The sequence below is a fragment of the Balaenoptera ricei genome, chromosome 3 (assembly GCF_028023285.1).
Source record: "Balaenoptera ricei isolate mBalRic1 chromosome 3, mBalRic1.hap2, whole genome shotgun sequence".
NCBI classification, from domain to species: domain Eukaryota; kingdom Metazoa; phylum Chordata; class Mammalia; order Artiodactyla; family Balaenopteridae; genus Balaenoptera; species Balaenoptera ricei.
This window is the reverse complement of record NC_082641.1, coordinates 123,263,013-123,290,613: the sequence shown is the minus strand read 5'-3', so window position 1 is coordinate 123,290,613 and position 27,601 is coordinate 123,263,013. Positions and strand designations below refer to the sequence as shown.

The 27,601-nt window shown below is 43.2% G+C and overlaps 1 protein-coding gene and 1 long non-coding RNA gene across 2 annotated transcripts in view; one reads left to right on the top strand and one right to left on the bottom strand.

Annotated features, from left to right (window-relative positions):
- Positions 1–16,211, bottom strand: part of SH3RF2 (SH3 domain containing ring finger 2) — a 143,590-nt gene extending 127,379 nt beyond the window's left edge. Inside the window, exons 1-2 of the mRNA XM_059917390.1 lie at positions 16,108–16,211; positions 14,497–14,977 (exon numbers count right to left, since the gene is read on the bottom strand). Of these exons, the coding sequence (XP_059773373.1) occupies positions 14,497–14,874 (378 nt within the window). The 5' untranslated portion in view covers positions 14,875–14,977; positions 16,108–16,211. The remainder of the gene's footprint in view (positions 1–14,496; positions 14,978–16,107) is intronic.
- Positions 1–27,601, top strand: part of LOC132362608 (uncharacterized) — a 116,954-nt gene that overhangs the window by 47,915 nt on the left and 41,438 nt on the right. The gene's annotated exons all lie outside the window — the stretch shown is intronic.

Here is a 27,601-nt window from a genome sequence, read left to right as displayed (position 1 = left end):
ATATAGCCAGTATTTTACAATAACTATAAATGAAATATAACCTTTAAAAATTGTGAATCACTATGTGGTACACCTGAAACTTATATAATACTGTACATCATCTATACCTCAGTAAAAAAAAAAAAAAAAAAATCACCAACGTGGACTAAGTGCACTTATGGGCCAGTGCTTGAGTGTGTCACATGTGTCATGTTGTTTAATCCTCAGAACCACTGTGTGGGGTAGTTTGTATGTTACCTCGTCCTCAGATAAAGAGAGTGAGGCTCAGGGAGGTTAAATGACGTACCCAAGTTCATACAGCTAACAGGAGGTAGAACTGGGATTTGAAATCAGCTATCATGACTTCAGAGCCCCTGCTCTTATTCCTCCATCTTGCCCCCTGAGTTAGGAATACTTAAGCCAGCTCTCCAGGTGAACTAAGAGAAGTACTTTAGCCTGTAGAAAGTAAGATCGAAAATGAAATACAAAAATAAGATGCAACCCTCCAGAGTTGCCTTCAAAGACCTGTAGGCTCCCATGGAAAGAGAGAGCAGGTGTGTTTTGTGTGGCTCAATCTCAGAAAGACTTTTCTAAGATTGCTGGCAAGAAATGGAGGCAATAGACTAGGTTCAGGCACAGAAAACTCCCCCACACTGGAGTTCTGAAGGCAACAGTCAAGTGGGTGTCTCTGTGGGAAGTCAAAGAGGACTGAAGCATAGGAGAGGTGGCTGGTTAGTTTGGAGGACCTTAAGATCTCCTGCAGGTGTGAGATTCTAGAATACAAAGGAATTAGAAGACTCACTCAGTCCCTGCACATGTGGTTGGTACCATGTAGTTCTGGAGTAACAAGATTTACACAGGGAACATGACTTGAGAGGAAGTTACTAACGTCACGTTAATAAATACAAAAGATATGTGCTACATATACTCTTTGCATAAGGAAAGCAGAGCTACTGTGCTGCAGGGTAGCATAACGCGATAGTCAAGAATGTGGGCTTGTGGAGAGGGTGTGGAGGAAAGGGAACCCTCCCACACTCTTGGTGGGAATGTAAATTGGTGCAACCACTATGGAGAACAGTATGGAGGTGCCTTAAGAAACTAAAAATAGAGTTACCATACGATCCAGCAACCCCACTCCTGGGCATTTATCTGGAAAAGATGAAAACTCTCATTTGAAAAGATGCATGCACCCCAATGTTCGTAGCAGCACTATTTACAACAGCCAAGACATGGAAGCAACCTAAATGCCCATCAACAGATGACTGGATAAAGAAGCTATGTTGATATGTATACACAATGGAATATTACTCAGCCATAAAAAGGAATGAAATATTACCATTTGCACCAACATGGATGGACTTAGAGATTATCATACTAAGTGAAGTAAATCAGACAGAGAAAGACAAATATCATATGATATCACTTATATGTGGAATTTAAAAAATAACACAAATGAACTTATTTACAAAGCAGAAAGAGACTCACAGACACAGAAAAGAAACTTATGATTACCAACAGGGAAAGGGTAGGGTAGGGATAAATTAGGAGTCTGGGATTAGCAGATACAAACTACTATATATAAAATAGATAAACAACAAGGTCCTACTGTATAGCACAGGGAAATATATTCAGTATCTTATAATAACCAATAAAGGAAAAGAATCTGAAAAAAATATATATTTAACTGAATCACTTTGCTGTATATACTTGAAACTAACACAATATTGTAAATCAGCTATAGTTCAATTTTAAAACATTAAAAAAAAACAATGTGGGCTTAGAGTTAGTCTACACAAGTAACTTTGGGCAAGCCACTCAGTACTCCTGAACCTCAATTTCCTCTGCTGTTAAACAGTGTTGCTCTGTGGTTTAAATAAGCTTTTGCAGGTATTTAGCCCAGGCCTGTGAAGACCATAAGGGTTCAAAACCAGTAACTATTTCTCTGAAAATCTTTAAATTTATATAGATTTTTTTACAAAACATAAATGCAAATACTTCTTTATCATTTGCATATTCTGTAAAATATTTGAGATGGTGGAATTCTGAGACTCAGAGAATCTAAGACTTTTTCTATAACCATAGTGATTGCTTACGTTTACTAAGCACTCAGATACATTTCATGTCACCGGGCTGGTTCTCAGCTAAGACAGGATTAGAAGCTGACTTTCCTGAATTTCAGGCTCTATTTTTCTCCACCTCTAATAGACCATTCTGCCTATCCCGATGACAGGTTTCCGAAAGGAATGTAGCATACATATTTTGATCTAACTCTGTTTATATTTCGGGAAAAGCAGACCAGCTCTGGCTCAGAGCCTGCCATATCTCCTGATAACATATCTCCCCAAGTAGTCCTCCCCCGCACACTTGCTTCCTTGATCAGCTTCTCCCTTTCCTCCTCCTTCCTCCCTGCTTTCTGTTGCCCGTCTACATCTCCCATGTGTCTTTTCTGCCTTTCTCTATCCCTATCCTCCTCTCTTCTCTGGCTCCATTTCCTCCTTTCTTGTCTCCCTCTCCATCCACTTAGACTCATTTCTACTACCTACACCCTTAAATTTATGACCAAGTGGCCTCCAGTTAAGACACAGCATATCGTGCACATGGAGTTGGACTGGCTACAGACTACATCATGCTCTGGAAGGCTTATCAACCACATTAGAATGGTGGTGTTGGTGCCAACAGGAACCAACCAGCAATGGCAGATGGTGCAGGGCTCCCTGAGGTGCCAAGGGAAGACCATACTTGTCTTGGTCACCCTGACTGATCTCGTTTAGAGCGCAGTCCTTGGATGTAGGCAAACCTGGTTCAAATCCTGTCTCTGCCACTTCCTAGCAGTTCCTTCAACTGTGAAATGAGAAAACACCATGGACTTCCAAAGGTTGTTGGGAGAACTCAAGAAAACCATGCTTATTTCACACAGTGTCTGGCACACGGTGTGTGCTACGTGACAGTTGTAGTTATTAAGGTGCTAATTAATAATGCCCACCTCCCCTCTGGCTTCTCTCTCTTCTGGCCCCACCCTCCTTGCCCAAGCCATCGGGACAAGCACTCTGCCTGCTGGAGTTTGCCTGATTCTCGAGGCTTTGGGACAGCAAGTAGACGGAGAAGTTAGAAAACCCAGGACCTGTCTCAATCACAAAGTTTTCTGATCGTGAAAAAAAAAAATCTTAAGTGTTTCAAAAACTTAAGAAAATAAAAAGAAACATGTTTAATGGCAAATTCTTTTCCTTTCTCACACAAAGGGAAGTAAAAGGAGGAGATGGAAAATGTTCTTTTTGTTAAAATGTAGGCTTCTGCATCCTTTTTATAATCTCTTAAGGGGAAGAAAACGCTGCCATCTCCTTTTGTTCTTCAATCATCCCCTTCTGCCTTCCTTCAAGCATGGAACCACTCCAGCGAGAAACTGGAAGTCCAGAAGATTACCTCTCCTGCTTCCCCAGAAAGCCAGAAAGAGAAGTTTTCTCTTCTGCCCTTGCATTTCTCTGCCATTCCTGTTTATTAAGCAAAAGTCCCAAATAAGGTTTATGTCAGCCTCGCCTTTCTCCTATCCAGGCAGCTCATTAATATCACAGCCAAACACCCTTCCGGAACACAGCTCTGCAGAGATCTTTTCCTGCTCCATGCCCACTGACTCTGCTGCATTGCCTTGGCAACCAAATAAAATACTTCTATGTGTGCGGCCATATCATCCTCAATTCTGCAAATCCAGGGCGATCTGCTCAGGGGGCTGAGCCTGCCAGGCAGTTGGTGTTCTCCTCTCTCTCTGGCTCCGTTCTGCTCTGATTTCTTTTTTCACCTCCCAATTACCTCTGAATCCCCTGCAAGCACTTACGTGCCATTCCTAGCACACCTGGCCTTGAGTCAAGAAACACCCTTGTCAACAAGACAGGGGCTGGAAGGGATCCTGGGAATGAGATGGCTGGGCTGTCTCCTCTCCTCTAGCCTCAGGGGAAGACACCAGGGGCTCCTCAGCCTTGAAGATTCTGAATCTAACTGCAGTGTCTTGCAATATCGCCAACATTATGCATTCAGTACCTCAATATTTATTGAATGCTGGTTGCATTTCAGGCACTGTGCTGAGTACAGAGGAGACAAGACACTTCCTTAACCTCATGGACCTTATGTGTGCTACGAGGCCAGAGGGTAGCCCTGGGGACTCTGGGAGCCTGGGGAGGAACAAATGGCCGGCTGGCTTGGGACTGGGGACAGAGGGCTGGCTTCCTGGAGGAGTGAAGGCTACACCGAGACCAGAGGATGGGTTTCAGTCAGCCACGTGGGCCAGTTTCCCAGTTAGGCAGACGGTTCCATACTTGCCTTCTCTAATGCTGGCAGGTGGCTGATACCCTCAGCTGGGGTGGTTTGCATCAGGCACGCCAGGAGTATTTGCCTTATTTCCCCTTTCTCCAGGCTAAAGTTCTCCTGTTAGCCTCTCAGGGAAGAGTAACAGCGAATGATCCAAGCTCTCTCACCTCTTCACTTGGCTTTCCATGCTGTGCGTGTGAATGGAAGCCAAAAGGCACATCTTTCCAAACCAGCAACATTGGGACCATGATGCCAGGACTCACCACCCAATGTACATGCCTCTCAGTGTATTCTGAGGTTTGCAGTCCTCAGTGTTGTGGGTTTCTATGAATGGTCAAGAATCAGACCATTTGCCTTTTTAAAAAATGCAACCTCAGCAGTTACCCCAAACACAAATACAGGAATGCTCAATTTTCATCTGTAGCCATTTTCTCCCATTGTGTTTTCTTATATGAACATTTACTGAGCACAAGCCTCTTATTTGTGAGGTAGAGAAAATGGTAGCACCTATCTCAGTGGGTTGTAGAAAGAATTAAGTGAGATTCTGTAGGTAGAAGTGCTTTACCCAGTGCCTGACATAGCTAAGTCCTTTGTTTAACGTTTATTAACCGCATCATAATTATTACTTTACGTGGATGTCTCCCAAAAGACCATGAGCTCTTTAAGGGAGGGTTTCAGCCATTTTGGTGAATTAGTCAGTTTTCCTGGGTCTCTTCCATGTCTACATGTTATTAAGGATCATATCCTTAATAATAATCCTTTTGTTCTTCACTAGAGCCTGGCAAAGGGTCTTACTCATAAAAGGCATCCTGTATATGCTTGTTGAATGAATGAGGCATAGGAAGAAATAATAATGCCTCACACTCACTGTCATGGAGTACCATGTGTCATGCCCTGTGCTAAGAACTTCACAAGAATTATCTTGAATTATCCTCCAAATGATGCCACGATCACTGTTACCCCCGTGTCTTCAGTGCAGTCAAATAGCAGGCTGACCGCAGTCAGTGTAGTAGTACTTTATAAGATTAACTTACCTGGATGAGCGCAAGCAGACAATTAACCTTTACTAGGAGCTTACTTTGTCCAGACCCTGTGCTAAGCACTTTACAAGAATCGCCTCATTAACTCCTTCCAAGAACACTATGAGTTAAGTTTCCTATTTTCATTCTGTAGCAGCGATGCTCAGAATTACTAGGTAACTTGCCCAGAAGCACACAGCCAGTATACATTTATGAAGAGCCTTTGTCCTGAATCACAGCATTATCTTGTTTGCTTATCTCGTTGGAAGTCTAAGGTCAGAAGCAGCAGAAAACTGGAATACATATTTTAAAAATGATACTAAAACACCTACTCCTGTTACTCAGAAAAAAGTTTTAAATATATATGTGTGTGTGTGTGTATATATATATATACAATCACATACATGTACACACACACGCACACACAGGGGGCAATGAGGAGTTATTGTTTAATTGGTACAGCGTTTCAGTATGGGATGATGAAAAGTTCTGGAGATAGATAGTGGTGATGGTTACACAACAGTGTAAATATACTTAATGCCACTGACCTATACACATAAAAATGGCTAAAATGGCAACCTTTATGTTATATACATTATATACATGTGTGATGTAGGTTTGTCAGCATGAGAGGTGCAGGGGCCATGTTCCTACCTGAAATACTGCCTTCCCTTCATGTAGGAGGCCAGGTCAATTTAGCTCATAACTCAGGGGCAAATTCTTCTAGTGCCTTATCTTCTCTGTCACTGGTATCCCTGGGACTAAGTGTAAGTTAACTCAACATGAAGCATTTCCCCCATGATCAAAGGAGCACGTATAATTTGTGGTGTCTGATGCAGGAGTTTGGCCATATATGGAGAGGCATTTCCTATCTTCTTAGGGTTAGCAATTCATGAGCTAAGTGGTTTTGAACCTGGCCCATTGTGTTTTCTGGACAGTACTGTCTGTCACCCAAAAAGGTATTTAATAAGGTGATTCCCAACTAGACTATTTCAGTATGCCTACTATAATATGCTGCTCATTCCTCACATAGCTTTGTCATGGCTCTATCCATAGAGCTCATTTCTGCATTATGAGGGGTTATTCCATGATTCCATGAAGTCTACCGGAGACATGAATACATTCATTATTTATTCATCCATTTGAAAAATATTTGGGGGTTCCTAATCTGGGCCAGGCTGTAGGCTGGGTACTCCAAGCACAGTATTGAGACACAGGACATAGGTTTGTTTGACCCTGGAGCTTTATGGAACATCCATTAATAGCTTACAGAATACACTTTGTGAAAGACTGTTCTGTTCTGCTGGTGTTTGGAAAAAAGATTGGAAAAATGACAAGAGATCTGAGGTGAACTCAGCTGCTATTTGAGTCCTGGAGTCTGAGACCATGAGCATTCCTGGTGTGCACTTTCAATGGTGTGAGCTTTCAAGACAGAGCCTGGCACGTAGCAGGCACTTAGAAGCAGTCTGTTGAATGCCCTGGCTTCTGCGTTGGGGATCTAGAACGGTGTCTGTGTCCTGGGGGCGGACACAGACCCAAGTTGCAGGAAGCAGCTCACGACAAGTGGACTTGTCTTTCCTTGTCCTGTGTTCTCCTCCTTGCTTTGGGTGTGCTGGCTCGTGTTCCTGCATGCTAGGGTTGTCAGGTAACCTGACCATTTCAATGGAGAAGAGTGGCTCTGTCTGCCAGTGAAGTGGAGACTGCTCCTCAGTCACCCAGTGAGCTCAGCCATCTGCTTGGAGCAGAGATATCTTGTTTGGCTGCACTGAATCCATCAGGCCACATGATGACATGTAAGCAGTTTGGCCGCAGAGAGACTTTATTACAGAGTGAACTGACACATGCCTTCCTAGCAGTGGTGTTGAAGCAGGCAACTGGTCACCCCATCTCCGCTCCATCTGTTTCCTTCTCCCTCTCTTCCAACTTCCATTCTGTTCAAGATATCCTTGTCCTGCCCTGACTTTCCTAGCACCCACATGCCCAGAGTAGACCCTGCTTTTTCATTCCTTGACCATGTCCTTCCTGACCATTAAAACACCCATTTTTTGTAGGAAGTTTCTTTTTATTGGCCAAACTTCATTTTCCTTAAACTGAAGCACCTCCTCGCCTGACATTTTCATAAACCATCATCTTTTGTGTCTAAGACTTCTTTGTCTTAATCGCTTTATTGGGTTATAATTTACATACCAAAAATGCACTTTTTTTAAATGTACAGTTTGATGAATTTAGACAAACCTATATCCACCACATAAAACATTTGCATTACCCAAAAAATCACTATAGTTTATAGTTTTGCCATTTCTAGAATTTTATATAAATGGAATCACACAATATGTACTCTTCAGCAAGACATTCCTTTTTTCATATCTTAACATTTCTAAAATTGGATGTCTCTTACAGTGAACATCTAACATGGTAATGTTTCTTTTCCCTTAAGAGCTATAACTAAATAATATATCTTACAATAGATAATATCTTTAAATCAGGGATATGTTATATATATATATATATATACACACACACATATATTCACATATATATTTGTTTATGAATGCTTAGACACATGTATCTAACTAGTTGGTTTTACCATTAGACGGTAAGCACTGGGAAGGTGGAATCTTTACTTTGCTGTGTGGGTTCCCAGTGTACCTATAGCTGACTACTGATAGAAGCTAAATAAATACTGCAGAAGGTGGTGATAGTGAGTTTCAAACAGTTTTCCAAAAATATCTTCTAATGACAAGAGCTTGCCTAAAACTCTTCTTGGAATGAGTCAACAGTCTCTAACCACAATAAAGGTTCTCTCCGGGGCCTTAGCTACCTCTGCATTAGTATGCGACAGCATTTCCGCAGATTTGTTCCATGACAATTAACACTACTCAAGGTACTAATAAAAGGAGGGAGAGGGGAGTACCACTGTTACAGGAATTTGGGGAACGTTTCTTATTATTATCTACCACTTAGAGACTCACAGCTCATTAGCGTGCTAAAAGTGCTGAAAAGTCCTGCGGCAAAGAAAAAAATGTTTGGCTCTGTTTCAGTCCAGGTTTGTTTGACCCTGGAGCTCTATGGAAAATCCATTAATAGCTTACAGAATACACTTTGTGAAAGACTGTCATATAAGCATGAATTTAAAAATAAGAAAGCAAGGGAGAAGATCATGAGATTGAAGAGAGCTGTATGTGAGCTGGTCCCAGCTAAGCCCAAAGCTATGTACTGGTGCCTGGAATGGGATGGATGAAGGTGCTCTTTCTGAGTCAAGGGCTGAACAAGCACTTTCCCTCATTTCATAATCTCCTTATAGTATGAAGGGACATGTGGGAAGGCAACCTTTCCTAAGAGGCAACAAAATGACACAAAATATATGCGTTGACTAATCCCTTAGGTGACATGCCCCAGTGCATGTGCTGGATAATTGAGGTTGAGTGAGGAGAACCTTCCATCCCAGCCATCTGCCTGGGCCGTCCACTGGGGGTTGAGCCGCTGTGTTTGTCTACCGGCCAGATACCTCTAACTGATGAGAAAACTGAAGCAGGTAATAGAATGGTTTGCTAAAACAGAGAGAAGCCCACCTGCAGGAATTACCCTGATCATTTAAATGGTGGCAAAATCCTTCTCCGAAATAGCATTGACCCAGTACACACAGAGATGAAAGGACATCGGAGTGGGACCGGTAAAAATCAGGCAGAGACTCCAAGAAATGTATAAGAGCTCCCTTTCATTTTTAAAAATATTATTTTAAACATCATCATACAGTGAAATTGACTGTTTTTTCTCTTGGTATATATTCCTATGAATGTTAACACATACACAGATTTATTTAACTGCCACCACAGACAGGGTACAGGACAGCCCCTTCATCCCATAGAATTCCCTCATGCTTTCCCTTTATAATCCTCTCCCAACCCAGAACCCCTGGTAACCACTGAAAACCACTATTTTTCATCACTATAGTTTTGTCTTTTCATGAACCCCCTGTCCTTTTGCTATCCCCTTTGCTTAATTTTTTAACAGAAGTCTCTGCATGTTTATGCGTGGGTGCAAATCCAATGCCCCAAACTTTCTCCTCTATTGTTAATTTTGTTATTTAACATTTATTAGCATCTATTATGTACCATACTATACTAAGCTTTTCACATACATTATCTCATTTTAATCTCACAATAGCCTTCTGATATATGTACGCCATTATTATCCCCAGTACACAAATATGGAAACTGCGGGTCAGGGAGGTTAAGTGACTTGCCTGAGGCCTCATAGCTCACAGGTAACTGAATCCCAGCACAAACCCAGCTCCATTTGACCACAATCCTTAAACACTAATCAGTAAAAGGGAGGGAACTGTAACCAGGAAGGAGGTCCATGGAGAGAGGGTTGGGAGCAAAGCCAGTCTGGGGCCATGTGGTGTTTTAAAAGGTTTGCATATGTGGGTGGAGCTGGGGAACCATCTGGGTCTCCTGACTTCTCAACCTCAGCTCCTACCTTTATGTCTTCCTCCACTTGCCGCATCCAGGCCTTGCTGGCCCAGTGGCATCTGCCTGCTGTTTTCAGGGGCTTGGGATGGTTTTAATCCCATTGTAAATTTAGTAGAAACCACCGTCTGTGTCACAGCTCTGCCGTAGGACACAGCAGCTGAAACCCAGGAAAAGGGGCTGGGCTCCTTCCAGTTTCTACCCAGCCTCAATTCCCTCACGTGCCTGCTGACCTCATTTTGCCCTCTCAGCTGCTTGCAACATCAGCTGAAAAAGTTTGTAGGACATAGCCACCTGGTCTGTGTGCTGTAGGTAGCAGGTGTGTTCTTGCTGAGACAGGGCAAGTGAGACAGGAATGTGTGTGGTTGGCATGTTGTTTAACAAAGAAGGGAGAGTCCAGCCCTGCAAGGCCCAGGGCGGCAACGTTTGTATTGGGGATAGAGAGATGCGGGAAAGGAAAGACAGACCTTAATGAGGAACTGGTGATGCTGCAGACGTGGCCCAGGTTGTTGCCCTTTGTATGGTGTTCTGCTGAGCCTGTCATTTGGGGAAGTGACGCTGGGTTGCACGTTTTCTCCTAGCATCACCTCCTAGCTCCTAAAGGGCCTTGGAAGTGAGCTGCCAAGGCAGCGCATGCTGGGAGAAATCACACACCTGAAACATGGCCCCGGATCCTTTGGAGACGCACAAAGCAAACCAAAAATCAGGGTACCCGGGACCATCTCTGGAGGACACTCGATTAACAAGGGGGTGAGAGATGTTGCGTAATTTAGACTGGAAAGTCTTGAGTCGCTTTAATAACAATACCAGCTCATATTTATTGAGCTTGTAACAGGAACCAGTTGCGGTGCTACGAGCTAACTGACATTAACAGTCTCATTTATTTCTCCCCAACGACGCTCTGAGGTAGATACTGTTATCTCTAGTTTATAAAAGGGGACTTAGAGGCACCGAGGTTTAAGTGATTCATCCAAATTACACAACTATCAAGGGGCAGAATCAGGATTTGAATTCTGGTATTTTTCAAACCTAACTTTGCAAATTTTATCTTCACTGCTTTCTTGCCTTTTTTTTTTTTTTTAAATAAATTTATTTATTTATTTTTGGCTGCATTGGATCTTCATTGCTGTGAGCGGGCTTTCTTTAGTTGCAGCGAGCGGGGCCTACTCTTCATTGTGGTGTGCGGGCTTCTCACTGTGGTGGCTTGTCTTGTTGTGGAGCATGGGCTCTAGGCACACGGGCTTCAGTAGTTGTGGCACGTGGGCTCAGTAGTTGTGGCTCGCGGGCTCTAGAATGCAGGCTCAGTAGTTGTGGTGTACAGGCTTAGTTGCTCCGCGGCATGTGGGATCTTCCGGACCAGGGCTCAAACCCGTGTCCCCTGCATTGGCAGGTGGATTCTTAACCACTGTGCCACCAGGGAAGCCCCTCTTGCCTGTTCTAATTCAGAAATATTATTAAAAGATAATAGAGCGAGGAGGAAGAGAGATCAGCTATACAGAAGCCCATAATCTTCTCGAAGGCTTGCAAAGTTCCTCTGGCTCACCTGCAGTACAGGAAGGAATAAGAGCCGGTGGGACTTGCACTGCCATGGGCCCTCCAGGAGTCTGTTGATCTCCCCTGTTGGTCTGAAATAATTGCGTGCTGTAGATACCCACAGCTGTTTCTCAAGTTTTCTTTTTACACAATCGGCTTAGGAGGGTTTTAGACAGGTAAGCACAATGGACTATTTTTTTGTCTCTTGGGATGGCACCGTGAAGTGTGACTATTGGTTCCACCCTAGTATACTGGCTGGCACAAAAAGTACCAGGCCTCTTTGAGCCAACAGAAACATCTTGATGAGCTTGTGTTTTCGATGAGTTTAGGAGAGCAGAACAGACTTTGGCCTTAAAAAGCTGCTGGACAGGAAGTTCAATGAACTCTTTGAGAGTGCCACCTTAACATCGAGTCCTTTGGAAGAGGTGTTTTAGAAAATGGTACCCTGTGACAACCGGTTATTTATGCCGTATTAGGGTAGTACTTGATACTTAGTATTATCCTGGCCTGGACTCATCATAGACTCAAGTTCAATAATAACACCTATTACACTCTCCTGCAAGGGCTATCACTCCTGCTGTATTTTATAGAATGGCTCATGCACGGCAGGGCACACTGAACAGTCAATAATAATGCTTACTATGATAACGACCTTCCTAATGCCTTTCATCTAAGGATCTCAAAGTGCTTTGCAGACACTCATTAGTTAAGCCTCACAGTGGCTCTCTGTTTTTATAATACGTTTTCCCATTTTACAGAATTTTAAATTGAGACCCAGCAAGCTTAAGTGGCTTGCCCAAAGACATACAGCCAGTTTAAATTAATGATAATGATGATGTTTTGCATTTACACGGCATAGGTTTTCTAAGGTGCTATGAGTATGCTGTAAAGATAGCAAGTTGACTGGATTGGGTAAACTGAGGCTGAGAGGGCAAGTAGGTTGGTGAGGGTTTGACTGAGGATGCAAGGCCATCCCTCCGCCTCTCAGAACAGTGTGGCCTCCCAGATAATCCGCAATTCTCTGAACCCAGGGACACGCGATCGCTTTCACACTTACAGGAAAGGTAGCTGTATTTGGGGGAGTAGAACAGGTTGCAGAATTACAGCCGTATTTACATCCAGGAGTAGTTTGTTCATATCCCCGTTGAGAGGGGCAAAAGGGATGACACGAGGCACTTGGAGAAAGGTAGGCTCAGGAAATGAAGGAAACAGGGGCAGTTGCCGGCTGGCTGCCAGCTCTGCTCTCTTGTAGAGAGTCTTCACTAAACCAGGTCCTGCCTGAAAGCAGGAGCCCTCAACGGCTTGCTTCTCTATTTCAGCCTCATGGCAGGACTCCAGTGCAGCTCAGAGGATGGGCACAACCCCATCACCGGCACCTTGGTCTGCAGTGACAGGTCCTTGTGAAAGAGTTCCAGGGACACGCAGCATCTTACTGGCTGTCTCTTACGTTGGACCAGCTCTAGTTCCTACAACTCCCTATGCCGGGAGGGGCCTGGGAATCCTCTGTGGTTCAAAAAGTAGGTAGCTGTGGATCCATCTGTTGCTACCTTTTCTTAGCAACATAGCCACATCGAAAAAAGATGAAAGCATGAACAAAAACATGCGAAGGTGGTAGGGGACTTGCCTCCTCCCAGTCCCCCGACACTCTCTGAGTGATCGATGATACTCTGCCCTGCGGGGAGGCAAGTCAGACTTTGCAGCGCAAGGGAGGGGAGAGGTTGCTGGGTCTTAGGAATTCAAAGGGAGATTTGCTGACCCAAGATAGAGCCTAATGCTCTATAAACACAGCCCGCCTCAGAAAGTTTGCTCCCCAACCCTGACCCCGCCTTTTCCAGGCCTGTGGATTCTGATTGATGACTAGACCTAGGGCTAATAAGGAGCCTTAAACAAGGGCGCCAAGCCCTCTTCGGGAATGTGTTCACGCACACAGGCCCAATGGCACTAAAAAGTCTGCAGTAAAGAAATCACACCAATGCCCTGCTTCTTCCCGCTCTCATTTTGGAATGTTTCCACACTCTCCTACTGCATGGGTGGCTTAAAGGTGCAGGGAACCCAAGGAGGGGTGAGTTGTTGGAAGGAATACTTTAGAAACTTGCTCTGAATGCACACCACAAGGCCATTCTCCTTCAGTGGGAAGGAATCCGGGGAGGACCCTCGCACCCTCTGCTACTCTTCACAGCAGGGAGTCGTGAGACTGTGCTGCCAGTATTAAAGCTTGCTTCAGGTGGGACTTCACAGAATACAGCTGAGACTTTCTAAGTATGCCAACCACCCAAGCCACAGCTTGCCATGTCCACGTGGACACACTGACTGCAAGGGTGACAGCATATAATCCTCCTGGAGCCACAAGGACCACGCTCTTCTCTTGAAATGTCCCCTTACCCAGCTTCCCATATCCAGGTCAGATAAAGTCCTGAGGATGTGCCCACAAGGCTGGAGAGAGCGATTCACATTACAAACACCAAAAGCGTTATTGGGTGATCTCCCGGGGCTCTCCTGGGGCTCTTCATTTATTTTATTGCAGCCTCTGATGTGCACTTTGTGTATGCTTTATTCATTTTGTAAAGTAAGACACACCTGCGGGGCTCCTATACACATCTATTGTACTTCACAGCCAGCCTTTCCTGTCAATCACTCCACCCACATACACGCTCCCTTCCCACGTGAAATTTGGGCAGTTAAATGTCTTGATAACTTTGGACCATTATGAATGAACATTGTCATCATGGCACTTTATGACTGGGAATGGAAAGATGGATCGGGGTAAAATGCAAACAAAACCTGACATTTGGAAACTTCTTTGAGATCTCAAAAGCAACAAGCAGTTAGATTTGTTTTTCTTTTTTCCCATCCTCTGTGCATTTCCCGTGCCCTGGTTTGGCCTCAGAACAGCAGAAATGTAAGACCAAAAACATAATCAAGAAAGCTTTTTTCCTTGTCCTACCACCTTCTGGACCAGGAGCAGGGAGAACCTGGGAAGCTTTAACAATTCTAAGAATTCATGGGTGGATCAGATAGGCTCAGGATTCCACCAAGTCTCAGTACAAGGATCACCGCCCACAGAAACTTATCCCCAGGGGATCCTCCGCAGGGGCTCTTTGAAATGTAACTAAAAGAAGAGAAGCCCCAACTGCTGGTGCAGGCAAACCCAACCTCCAAGTGGACACAGTAGGAGCAAATGAGATCTTTCTTACCCCATCCATGTGGATTCTGATGTTAGGCACCAGCCGGAAAGGGCTGCACTGCAGACCTCGGGGGTGAGTCTTGCTCTTCCTGCTGTCCTGTGAGGTCAGCACGCCAGGCCTGCGGAGGGTGCCCCCTCCCCCCGAGCCCTGTCCCGAGCGCACGCCATCCAGAAGGCGCACGAGCAGCAGGTTGGCCGGCAGCGCCTCGATGCTGCAAAACACCAGGGTCCTGCATTCGGGGCACCTCAGCTCCTTGTGGGTCTTGAAAATCCTCTGGAGACATGGTTTGCAGAAGGTGTGCTGGCAAGGGAGGACTTTGGCGGTGACATCGAGCTTTTCGAGGCACACGGGGCACTCCAGAAGATCAAGTAACGTCACATCATCCATTTTATTTTAAAACTCCAGTCCTGACCCCGGAGGGGCTAAGTCCACATGGTCAGGTCAGTTGAGCCAAAGGGGCAGAGACTGCCTCTTGAGAGTGTCCGGATGCCTGCCGGTTTGAAGGAGAAAGGAAGAGAAGAAAAACCTGTGACTGCTCGGAGAGGTGTATCCCACCTACATCCAGCCAGAGTCTCATAAGGCAGTTTGCAAAGACTTTGCTCCCGCACCCAAGTTTCGGATGACTCATTCTGATTCAGTGCTCGCAGGTATAAGCCTCGACTCCTGCCTGCTGGCGGATGTGAGGGAACAGTCAGCACAGCCACTGACGACTTACTCATTGCCTCTCCGTGTGCAAGGCAAGAGGGGGAAACAGAACTGGCCCGTTGAGGGGACAAAGCCACCCCTCTCTCTCAGCCAGGGCTCCAAGGGTGAAAGCCCTCAGGCAGTCCATCTGAGTCTCAGATGAAAGGCCCCTCAGGATGCAATTTCTCTGAAGCTATTTACTCTTTCTCCCCCCCCCCCTTCTATAAGTTTATCTGCTTTCTGCACCACACTATAACAAATTGTTTACATAGATAAATGTATCTGAATCTCAGGTAGCTGTAGAATTCTTTCCTTCACACTACATCTTCTCCCATTATTTTGTTCTAGCAATGTACAAGAAAAATTTCTACTAGAAACTAATTTTCAAAAATTCTTTTGTCAACTCCAGGCCATGTGGCTTGGAAGTTTCTTTTTTTTTTTTTTTCTTTCTTTCCTCTCTCTCTCTCTTTTTTCTCACCTTGATTATCTTAGCCTCAGAGACAATATCCCTCCCATAAGATAAAGTTGCACAGCCTGTTTTGTTACTTTGACAATTGTTCTCAGTTTCAACTGAAGCAGATAGGAATTCTGGATTGTGGTCACAGCCTGCAAGAACCAATAGGGAGCAGCATATACAGGTGTGTGTGTGCGTCTGTGTGTGTGTGTATTCTGAAAATCATCTTTGTCCCAGAAACAGTTTCCTTTCGGATGTCTGAAAAGAAGTCTCCCCTTTAGCAGAGTCTCCAGGGAAGAGGTCCCCGGCCCTCACAGCGCCAGGGCTTGGGCGAACGCATTAGCGGGAGGTTTGGCACGACAGCCGGCGGCCCCACTGGTGAATAAAGCAGACAGGACACACCAGGCTGAGAGCCGGCGCCGGCCTTCCTGAGACAACTCTCCAAAGATGTCAGCGCGGGGAGCTGTGCGGGGGCCACTAACCTTGAGCTTGTAATCCCGGCTGAGTTCAGCTCAGCGCGGTTCTCGGCTCCCGCTCCGCCAGGCTCCCTCGACCGGCTTCCGTTTCCCCGGGAGCTGGGGCTGCCGCTGCTTTGCAAACTTTTACAACTCGAGCCTTACTCGCTTCAGGGATCGCCTTACTCAGCCCTGTTAACGCTTTCAGCGCCGGGCGCCCGCAGTGCTTTCCTCTGAGCTTACTCTCTGCCACTGATCCTTCCTTTGTGCAATTGAGTCGATTTCTGGGAAAAGATCACAGGTGGCAAAATATTTGGCTAGCTCATAGGGCAAAATATTTGGCTAGCTCATAAGGCCAAATATTTACAAAGTTTATATTTTCACCTTTCTCATTTTCGCTCCTTTCCCAGACGCTGAAACACACTCAGTTATAAACATGCCCCGGTGATTGTGTTTATTTTAAACTTTTATGAGGATTTCCTGAAAACGTCAAATGTATTAACGGTAGCTATGATACCAAAGATAAACCGGCCACCTAAAAAATACTGCTCCTTAAAAATCACAGTTAGTCCTTGAATTGTGAGAGTTGAGAGGGACTTGAGTGATCTTTTTGCTCAATCTTTTGAAATTAAAAAAAAATAGTACTGTGGTGGTCCAGACACATCCTTGAAAAGTCAAAGCACAGGATGGCTTAAAGAAAAAGGAAAAGCAATGTCCCAGGTCCCCCCTACCCTACCCACTGGAGCCTTTTATAGCTCCAAATAATGCTTATACTTCTATTTCTTGATTTATCAATAGTATATTTCATTTAACACTACAAAGTTACCCAATAAAGTAATAATAATCTTATTATTATTACATAACACCAGAGTAGTGTAGCCCTTATCTGTGCCAAGCACTGTTTTAAATACTTTACCTGCACTAACTCATTTAATCCTTTTAGCAGCCCAATGATACACTACGCTCTTCTTACCCTCGTTTTACAAAGAAGGAAATGGAGACTCGAGGTTAAATAACTCATCCTAGGAGTCACAGCTAGCAAGAGGCAGGTGGTCTGGCCTCTTAACCACCATGTCATATGGTGATACAACTTTAAGGGGAGGAGAGATGTTTGAGGGGAGCTAAACCTCATCTAGGATGGCAGGAAGTCAAAAGATAATGACCCAAAGTGACCAATCAAATTCTGTGGCAGATGAGGCAGCTGTGCCCAGAGAGACTGAGAGATTCCTTGATGTTACCCAGTGAGTTAGGGGCAGAACTGGGACTAGATACTGGGTGCTCTGCTTTTACTGTATCTTCTCTCTCAAACACAGGGATGACAATTCCTTATCATGAAGAAAGTACTCAGATATAACTCCATGGGAAAATCATAAGAGGGAACCAAGAGGTCTGAGAACAGATCACAGTGGTTTACATGCTTTTCAAAGTTCTTCTGTGTCAGTTCTAAAAAAGCAAACATACATGAGGCTCAAAACAGGGGGGAGCTTTAGGATGGAGCAGATGAAGTCATATGTTCTCCAAGCACAGAGGCCTAATTTGGATACATGTCAATTCCAGAGATCACTTTCAATTCTTTTTTTTTTTTTTCTTTCATCTCTCTTTTATGTAGGGTTTTTTTTTCTTTAACATCTTTGTTGGAGTATAATTGCTTTACAATGGTGTGTTAGTTTCTGCTTTATAACAAAGTGAATCAGCTATACATATACATATATCCCCATATCTCCTCCCTCTTGCGTCTCCCTCCCACCCTCCCTATCCCACCCCTCTAGGTGGTTGCAAAGCACCGAGCTGACCTCCCTGTGCTATGCGACTGCTTCCCATTAGCTATCTGTTTTACATTTAGTAGTGTATATATATACGTAGGGTGTTTTGAGCTTCAGCATCACATCCCACTCTGTTGCCTGTTTCCTTCAACTAATTTCCACTTTAGATTCTGTGCTTATCAGGAAGGCCCTGTATTTCCAGACCCTTTGGTGTCCCCGCTTGGTAAAGCTGAGCTGTCTCCTCTTTGAGCTGTCACTCAGTCCCCTCACCCCATAGAAAGGACCAGTCTAGTGGGAACTCCACCTGCAGGGGTGGGCAACATTCTCCCTCTTCCCCTCTCTTGTATTTTTTTTGGATCTTAGTTCCCCACCAGGAAGCGCAGAGTCTTAACCACTGGACGGCCAGGGAAGTCCCCCCGCTCCTGTTCTTAGACATCTCTCTCTCCCTCACATACCCACATCTGCACCTACACATGCAGGCACACACATGTTTGCACAAGGACAAGCATACTCATCATCTTAGTAACGTAAGTAACTGCCTCAGAGCAGTGCTAAGACTTTAAACAGACTATCTCATTGAATCCTGCCAACCACCCTATAAGGTAGGTGCTACAACTTTCCTGGAGTCACAGAGGTTGTGATCTGAACCCAGGTTGGTCTAATCCCGGGGCCTATGTTCCTTACCATTATTGCTTCTCGTGTTATAAAGTCATGTGTATGCCATAAGTATACCCGTCTATGTTTACCTAAGTTTATGTAAAGATACACATGCAACATTATGTATGCATCCTTTACCTACAAACGAGCCCAAGCTGCTTTCACTCTCGCTCTCTGTAACCTACCGAGTCTCATGGCCCCTCCCTGCCCCTGTGTGGCCAGTGATCTCAAAAAGCTTCAAATTCTCCCATCCCCGAGAAAACACAAAAAACCAGCTCTGTCCCAGGAAGGCAGGATAGATCCAGTGCTACCATATTTGACAGTTGAACATTCATCAGAATAGAATGGTGATGGTAGAATTTTAGACACTAGCAGAGGGCGTAGAAAGTTTACACTGAATAGGAGTGGTGTTTTAGCACCTTTTGAGTCACATCCTATAGGTGGTCCCTACCACCACCCCCGTATGAGGTTAGTCTTAGTGGAAACTTGAGAAATTTTCTTTTGAAGCTTCTGAAGAAGGGGGAGAGTTTTCAGTGGGGATTTCATCATGGCTTACCCAAGTGCAAACCTGACGTCAAATCAGATGAAGAAGTAGTCCTCAAAAACACAGAAAAAGAACTACGCAGGCCTTCCCAGACTCCAGGCTCAGGCCACCACCCCACTGCTCCCACCTCATCAACACTCCTCTTTGTTTTTTTACAATTACATAGCGATTACAGACGGTGCACTTTTTAAATACCTGTGTGATATTTATGAGCTTCTGCTGCTTGTATTTACAAGCATATCTTGATTTATGTAAAACAAAACAAAACAAAAACCCGAATCTGATTATAATTATTCCCCTGTTCAAGATCCTTTGGTAGATGCCCATTGACCTCAGGATAAAATCCAAATCCTTTTTCTGACCTATCAGGCCGGATGTGATCTGGCTTCTGCCCAACCACCAACTTACCCCCACCTCTCCCCCTCACTCACACACTCCAGTGCCCCTGGCCTTTTCTTTTTACTCAGGACAGTTTAAGTTTTCCTGCCAAGGGGTATTTGTTCACGTTCTTCCTTCTGCCTGCAACACGCTTTCTAGTTATTCTCCCCTACTTTATACCTTCTTCACCTCCTCCTCTGCAAGTTTTAGCTTAAATGCCACTTCCTCGGGGAAGCCTTCCTTGATTCTCATGACTAGAAAGTTTATCATCCTACGCTTCATGATAGTTATCACAATTGTAATTCACCAATTGTTATAATAATTTACTAAATGCCTGATTCCCCCAAATAGTCTGCAAGTTCCAAGAGAGCAAAGCACTTATGATAGACAAACTACTGTATCCCTCGTACTTAACATAGTCACCGGCATGTGGTTGATGCTTAATAAATGTTTGTTGAATGGGTTTATGAATGAATGAATGAATGAATGGTGTTCTTAAAAAACTGTGTCTGGGCAGATGTACATCATACTGCTGATAATGGTTTTATATTGGGGACCTCTTGGATGCCACTTGGAATGTTCTCAGCCTCACCTCTTATGCTAAGAAGTTTCACCAGATTTAGGTGAATGCTACCTGGCGCTGTCGGGACCCTGCCATGCACCTCTTGCTTCCTGCCGACAGCTTCTCTGACGTTGCAATAGGGACACCCGTGGGAACTTGCTCTCCAGTCACAAGTGCATGATCCAAAACTGTGGACCACCTTTCACTAATGGGGAATCTATGGATAAATGCTTCCTCCATTCATCCTTTGGAGTGGGCAGTCCTGAGATTTCATAAGGCTCTTCAGAAGGTTCTGTGGGATGAGTTCCACTCATCGTTGGGTGGCTAATACAATAATGCGTCCTTATGTTATCTCTCCCTCATTCCCTGTATCACTCTTTCATCCCTAACCCTTGCTCCCAAATAAATTACCTCAGGCCAGCAAGCCTTTGTCGCAGGCTAAGATAGTTTCTTTCATTTTTCTTTTTCTTTTTTGGTAGCGCCACGTGGCTTGTGGGATCTCAGTTCCCTGACGAGGGATTGAACCCAGGCCCTTGGCAGTGAGCACAGAGTCCTAACCACTGGACTGCCAGGGAAGTCCCTCAAATTTAAAATTAAATCACAAAATAGGTATGCAGACAATTTTTTTTAACATCTTTATTGGAGTATAATTGCTTTACAATGGTGTGTTAATTTCTGCTGTATAACAAAGTGAATCAGCTATACATATATCCCTGTATTTCCTCCCTCTTGCGTCTCCCTCCCACCCTCCCTATGCCACCCCTCTCGGTGGTCACAAAGCATGGAGCTGATCTCCCTGTGTTATGCAGCTGCTTCCCACTAGCTATCTATTTTACATTTGATAGTGTGTATGTATGTCAATTCCACTCTCTCACTTTGTCACAGCTTACCCTTCCCCCTCACTGTTTCCTGAAGTCCATTCTCTACGTCTGTGTCTTTATTCCTGTCCTGCCTCTAGGTTCTTCAAAACCAATTTTTTTTTTTTTTTTAGATTTCATATATATGTGTTAGCATATGGTATTTGTTTTTCTCTTTCTGACTTATATCACTCTGTATGACGGACTCTAGGTCCATCCAACTCACTACAAATAACTCAATTTCGTTTCTTTTTATGGCTGAGTAATATTCCATTGTATATATGTGCCACATTTTCTTTATCCATTCATCTGTCAATGGACATTTAGGTTTCTTCCATGTCCTGGCTATTGTAAATAGAGCTGCAGTGAACATTGTGGTACATGACTCTTTTTGAATTATGGTTTTCTCAGGGTATATGCCCTGTAGTGGGATTGCTGGGTCGAATGGTAGTTCTATTTTAGTTTTGTAAGGAACCTCCATGCTGTTCTCCATAGTGGCTGTATCAATTTACATTCCCACCAACAGTGCAAGAGGGTTCCCTTTTCTCCACACACTCTCCAGCATTTATTGTTTGTAGATTTTTTGATGATGGCCATTCTGACTGGTGTGAGGTGATACCTCATTGTAGTTTTGCTCTGCATTTCTCTAATGATTAATGATGGTGAGCATCCTTTCATGTGTTTGTTGGCAATCTGTATATCTTCTTTGGAGAAATGTCTATTTAGGTCTTCTGCCCATTTTTGGATTGGGTTGTTTGTTTTGTTAATATTGAGCTGCATGAGCTGCTTGTAAATTTTGGAGATTAATCCTTTGTCAGTTGCTTCATTTGCAAATATTTTCTCCCATTCTGAGGGTTGTATTTTCGTCTTGTTTATGGTCCCCTTTGCTGTGCAAAAGCTTTTAAGTTTCATTAGGTCCATTTGTTTCTTTTTGTTTTTATTTCCATTTCGCTGGGAGGTGTGTCAAAAAGGATCTTGCTGTGATTTATGTCATAGAGTGTTCTGTCTATGTTTTCCTCTAAGAGTTTTATAGTGTCTGGCCTTATATTTAGGTCTTTAATCCATTTTGAGTTTATTTTTGTGTATGGTGTTAGGGAGTGTTCTAATTTCATTCTTTTACGTGTAGCTGTCCAGTTTTCCCAGCACCACTTATTGAAGAGGCTGTCTTTTCTCCATTTTTACTCTTGCCTCCTTTCTCAAAAATAAGGTGACCATATGTGTGTGGGTTTATCTCTGGGTGTTTTATCCTGTTCCATTGATCTATATTTCTGTTTTTGTGCTAGTACCATGCTGTCTTGATTACTGTAGCTTTGTAGTATAGTCTGAAGTCCGGGAGCCTGATTCCTCCAGTTCCGTTTTTCTTTCTCAAGATTGCTTTTGCTATTTAGGGTGTTTTGTATTTCCATACAAATTGTGAAATTTTTTGTTTTAGTTCTGTGAAAAATGCCATTGGTAGTTTGATAGGGATTGCATTAATCAGTAGATTGCTTTGGGTAATATTGTCATTTTCACAATATTGATTCTTCCAATCCAAGAACATGGTGTATCTCTCCATCTGTTGGTATCATCTTTCATTTTTTTCATCAGTATCTTATAGTCTTCTGCATACAGGTCTTTTGTCTCCTTATGTAGGTTTATTCCTAGATATTTTATTCTTTTTGTTGCAGTGGTAAATGTGAGTGTTTCCTTAATTTCTCTTTCAGATTTTTCATCATTAGTGTATAGGAATGCAAGAGATTTCTGTGCATTAATTTTGTATGCTGCTACTTTACCAAATTCATTGATTAGCTCTAGTAGTTCTCTGGTAGCATCTGTAGGCTTCTCTATGTATAGTATCCTGTCATCTGCAAGCAGTAACAGCTTTACTTCTTCTTTTCCAATATAGATTCCTTTTATTTCTTTTTCTTCTCTCATTTCTGTGGCTAAAACTTGCAAAACTATGTTTAATAATAGTGGTGAGAGTGGGCAACCTTTTCTTCTTCCTGATTTTAGTGGAAATGTTTTCAGTTTTTTACCATTGAGGATGATGTTGGGTGTGGGTTTGTCATATATGGCCATTATTATGTTGAGGAAAGTTCCCTCTGTGCCTACTTTCTGGAGCGTTTTTATCATAAATGGATGTTGAATTTTGTCAAAAGTTTTTTCTGAATCTATTGAGATGATCATATGGTTTTTCTCCTTCAATTTGTTAATTTGGTTTATCACATTGATTTGCATATATTGAAGAAACCTTGCGTTCCTGGGATAAACCCCACTTGATCATGGTGTATGATCCTTTTAATGTGCTGTTGGATTCTCTTTGCTAGTATTTTGTTGAGGATTTTTGCATCTATATTCATCAGTGATATTGGCCTGTAGTTTTCTTTCTTTGTGACATCTTTGTCTGGTTGTGGTATCAGGGTGATGGTGGCCTTGCAGAATGAGTTTGGGAGAGTTCCTCCCTCTGCTATATTTTGGAAGAGTTTGAGAAGGATAGGTGTTAGCTCTTCTCTAAATGTTTGATAGGATTTGCCTGTGAAGCCATCTGGTCCTGGGCTTTTGTTTGTTGGAAGACTTTTAATCACAGTCTCAATTTCAGTGCTTGTGATTGGTCTGTTTATATTTTCTACTTCTTCGTGGTTCAGTCTTGGAAGGTTGTACTTTTCTAAGAATTTGTCCATTTCTTCCACGTTATCCATTTTATTGGCGTATAGTTGCTTGTAGTAATCTCTCATGGTCCTTTGTATTTCTGCAATGTCAGTGGTTACTTCTCCTTTTTCATTTCTAATTCTGTTGATTTGAGTCTTCTCCCTTTTTTCCTGGATGGGTCTGGCTAATGGTTTATCAATTTTGTTTATCTTCTCAAAGAACCAGATTTTAGTATTATTGATCTTTGCTATTGTTTCTTTCATTTCTTTTTCATGTATTTCTGATCTGATATTTATGGTTTCTTTCCTTCTGCTAACTTTGGGGTTTTTTTGTTCTTCTTTCTCTAATTGCTTTAGGTGTAAGTTTAGGTTGTTTATTTGAGATGTTTCTTGTTTCTTGAGGTAGGACTGTATTACTATAAACTTCCTTCTTAGAACTGCTTTTGCTGCCTCCCATAGGTTTTGGTTCATCGTGTTGTCACTGTCATTTGTTTCTAGGTGTTTTTTGAGTTCCTCTTTGATTTCTTCAGGATCTCTTCGTTATTTATTAGTGTGTTATTTAGCCTCCAAATGTCTGTATTTTTTACAGATTTTTTCCTGTAATTGATATCTAGTCTCATAGCGTTGTGGTCAGAAAAGATACTTTATAGGATTTCAATTTTCTTAAATTTACTGATGCTTGATTTGTGACCCAGGATATGATCTATCCTGGAGAATGTTCCATGAGCACTTGAGAAGAAAGTGTATTCTGTTGTTTTTGGATGGAATGTCCTATAAATATCAATTAAGTCCATCTTGTTTAATGTATCATTTAAAGCTTGTGTTTCCTTATTTATTTTCATTTTCGATGATCTGTCCATTGGTGAAAGTGGGGTGTTAAAGTCCCCTACAATGATTGTGTTACTGTCGATTTCCCCTTTTATGGCTATTAGTATTTGCCTTATGTATTGAGGTGCTCCTATGTTGGGTGCATAAATATTTACAATTGTTATATCTTCTTCTTGGATTGATCCCTTGATCATTATGTAGTGTCTTTCTTTGTCTCTTGTAATAGTCTTTATTTTAAAGTCTCTTTGGTCTGATGTGAGAATTGCTACTCTAGCTTTTGATTTCCATTTGCATGGAATATCTTTTTCCATCCCCTCACTTTCAGTCTGTATGTATCCCTAGGTCTGAAGTGGGTCTCTTGTAGACATCATATATACGGGTCTTGTTTTTGTATCCATTCAGCCAGTCTATGTCTTTTGGTTGGAGCACTTAATCCATTTACGTTTAAGGTAATTATCGATATGTATGTTCCTATTATCATTTTCTTAATTGTTTTGGGTTTGTTATGGTAGGTCTTTTCCTACTCTTCTGTTTCCTGCCTAGAGAAGTTCCTTTAGCATTTGTTGTAAAGCTGGTTTGGTGGTGCTGAATTCTCTTAGCTTTTGCTTGTCTGTAAATGCTTAATTTCTCTGTTGGACCTGAATGAGATCCTTGCTAGGTAGAGTAATCTCGGTTGTAGGTTTTTCCGTTTCATCACTTTAAATATGTCCTGCCACTCCCTTCTGTCTTGCAGAGTTTCTGCTGAAAAATCAGCTGTTAACCTTATGGGGATTCCCTTGTATGTTATTTGTTGCTTTTCCCTTGCTGCTTTTAATATTTTTTCTTTGTATTTAATTTTTGATAGTTTGATAATATGTGTCTTGGTGTGTTTCTCCTTGGATGTATCCTGTATGGGACTTTCTGTGCTTCCTGGACTTGATTGACTATTTCCTTTCTCATATTAGGGAAGTTTTTGACTATAATCTCTTCAAATATTTTCTCAGTCCCTTTTTTTTTCTCTTCTTCTGGGACCCCTATAATTCGAATGTTGGTGTGTTTAATATTGTCCCAGAGGTCTCTGAGACTGTCCTCCGTTCTTTTCATTCTTTTTTCTTTTCTGCTCTGTGGTAGTTATTTCCACTATTTTATCTTGCAGCTCTCTTATCTGTTCTTCTGTCTCAGTTATTCTACTGTTGATTCCTTCTAGAGAATTTTTAATTTCATTTATTGTGTTGTCCATCATAGTTTGTTTGCTCTTTAGTTCTTCTAGGTCCTTGTTAAACGTTTCTTGTATTTTCTCCATTCTGTTTCCAAGATTTTGGATCATCTTTATTATCATTACTCTGAATTCTGTTTCAGGTAGACTGCCTATTTCCTCTTCATTTATTAGGTCTGGTGGGTTTTTGCCTTGCTCCTTCATCTGCTGTGTGTTTCTCTGTCTTCTCATTTTGCTTAACTTACTGTGTTTGGGGTCTCCTTTTCGCAAGTTGGAGGTTCGTAGTTCCCATTGTTTTTGGTGTCTACTCCCAGTGGCTAAGGTTGGTTCAGTGGTTTGTGTAGGCTTTCTGGTAGAGGGGACTGGTGCCTGTGTTCTGGTGGATGAGGCTGGATCTTGTCTTTCTGGTGGGCAGTTCCGCATCCGGTGGTGTGTTTTGGGGTGTCTGTGACCTTATTATGATTTTAGGCAGCCTCTTTGCTAATGGGTGGGGTTGTGTTCCTGTCTTGCTAGTTGTTTGGCATAGGGTGTCCAGCACTGTAGCTTGCCGGTCATTGAGTGGAGCTGGGTCTTTGCATTGAGATGGAGATCTCTGGGAGAGCTTTCGCTGTGTATATTATGTGGGGCTGGGAGGTCTCCAGTGGACCAATGTCCTGAACTCGGCTCTCCCACCTTAGAGGCACAGGCCTGACACCCGGCTGGAGCACAAAGACCCTGTCAGCCACATGGCTCAGAAGAAAAGGGAGAAAAAAAGAAAGAAAGAAAGAAAATAAAATAAATTTATTAAAATAAAAATTTTAAAATTATTAAAAATTAAAAAAATTAAAAAGTAATTAAAGAAAAAAGAAAGGAAGAAAGAAGAGAGCAACCAAACCAAAAAACACATCCACCAATGATAACAAGTTTTAAATGGTATACTAAAAAAAACCCCCAAAAACGGACAGACAGAACATTAGGACAAATGGTAAAAGCAAAGCTATACAGACAAAATCACACAAAGAAGTATACACATACACACTCACAAAAAGAGCAAAAGGAAAAAAGAAAAGTATATATATATATATATATATATATATACATAAAAAAGGAAGAGAGCAACCAAATCAGTAAACAAATCTACCAATGATAATAAACTCTGAATACTAAACTAAGATAAACATAAAACCAGAAACAAATTAGATGCTGAAAGCAAACCCCAAGTCTACAGTTGCTCCCAAGGTCCACCGCCTCAATTCTGGGATGATTCGTTGTCTATCCAGGTATTCCACAGATTCAGAGTACATCAAGTTGATTGTGAAGATTTAATCCGCTGCTCCTGAGGCTGCTGGGAGAGATTTCCCTTTCTCTTCTTTGTTTGCACAGGTCCTGGGGTTCAGCTTTGGATTTGGCCCCGCCTCTGCATATAGGTCACCCTCTGGCATCTGTTCTTTGCCCAGACAGGACAGGGTTAAAGGAGCGGCTGATTAGGGGGCTCTGGCTCACCCAGGCTGCGGGGAGGGAGGGGTACGGAATGAGGGGCAAGCCTGCGGGGGCAGAGGCTGGCGTGATATTGCAACAGCCTGAGGCACGCTGTGTGTTCTCCCGAGGAAGTTGTCCCTGGATCATGGGACCCTGGCAGTGGTGGACTGCACAGGCTCCTGGGAGGGGCGGTGTGGGTAGTGACCTGTGCTTGCACACAGGATTCTTGGTGGCAGCAGCAGCAGCCTTTGCGTTTCATGCCTGTCTCTGGTGTCCGCACTTATAGCCGCGGCTCGCGCCCGTCTCTGGAGCTCATTTAGGCGGTGCTCTGAATCCCCTCTCCTTGTGCACCCCAAAACAATGGTCTCTTGCCTCTTAGGCAGGTCCAGGCTTTTTCCCGGACTCCCTCCCAGCTAGCTGTGGCACACTAGCCCCCTTCAGGCTGTGTTCACGCAACCAACCCCACTCGTCTCCCTGGGATATGACCTCTGAAGCGGGAGCCTCAGCTCCCAGCCCCCACCCGTCCCGGCGAGTGAGCAGACAAGTCTATCGGGCTGGTGAGTGCTGGTCGGCACCGATCCTCCATGCGGGAATCTCTCCGCTTTGCCCTCTGCACCCCTGTTGCTGCACTCTCCTCCATGGCTCCGAAACT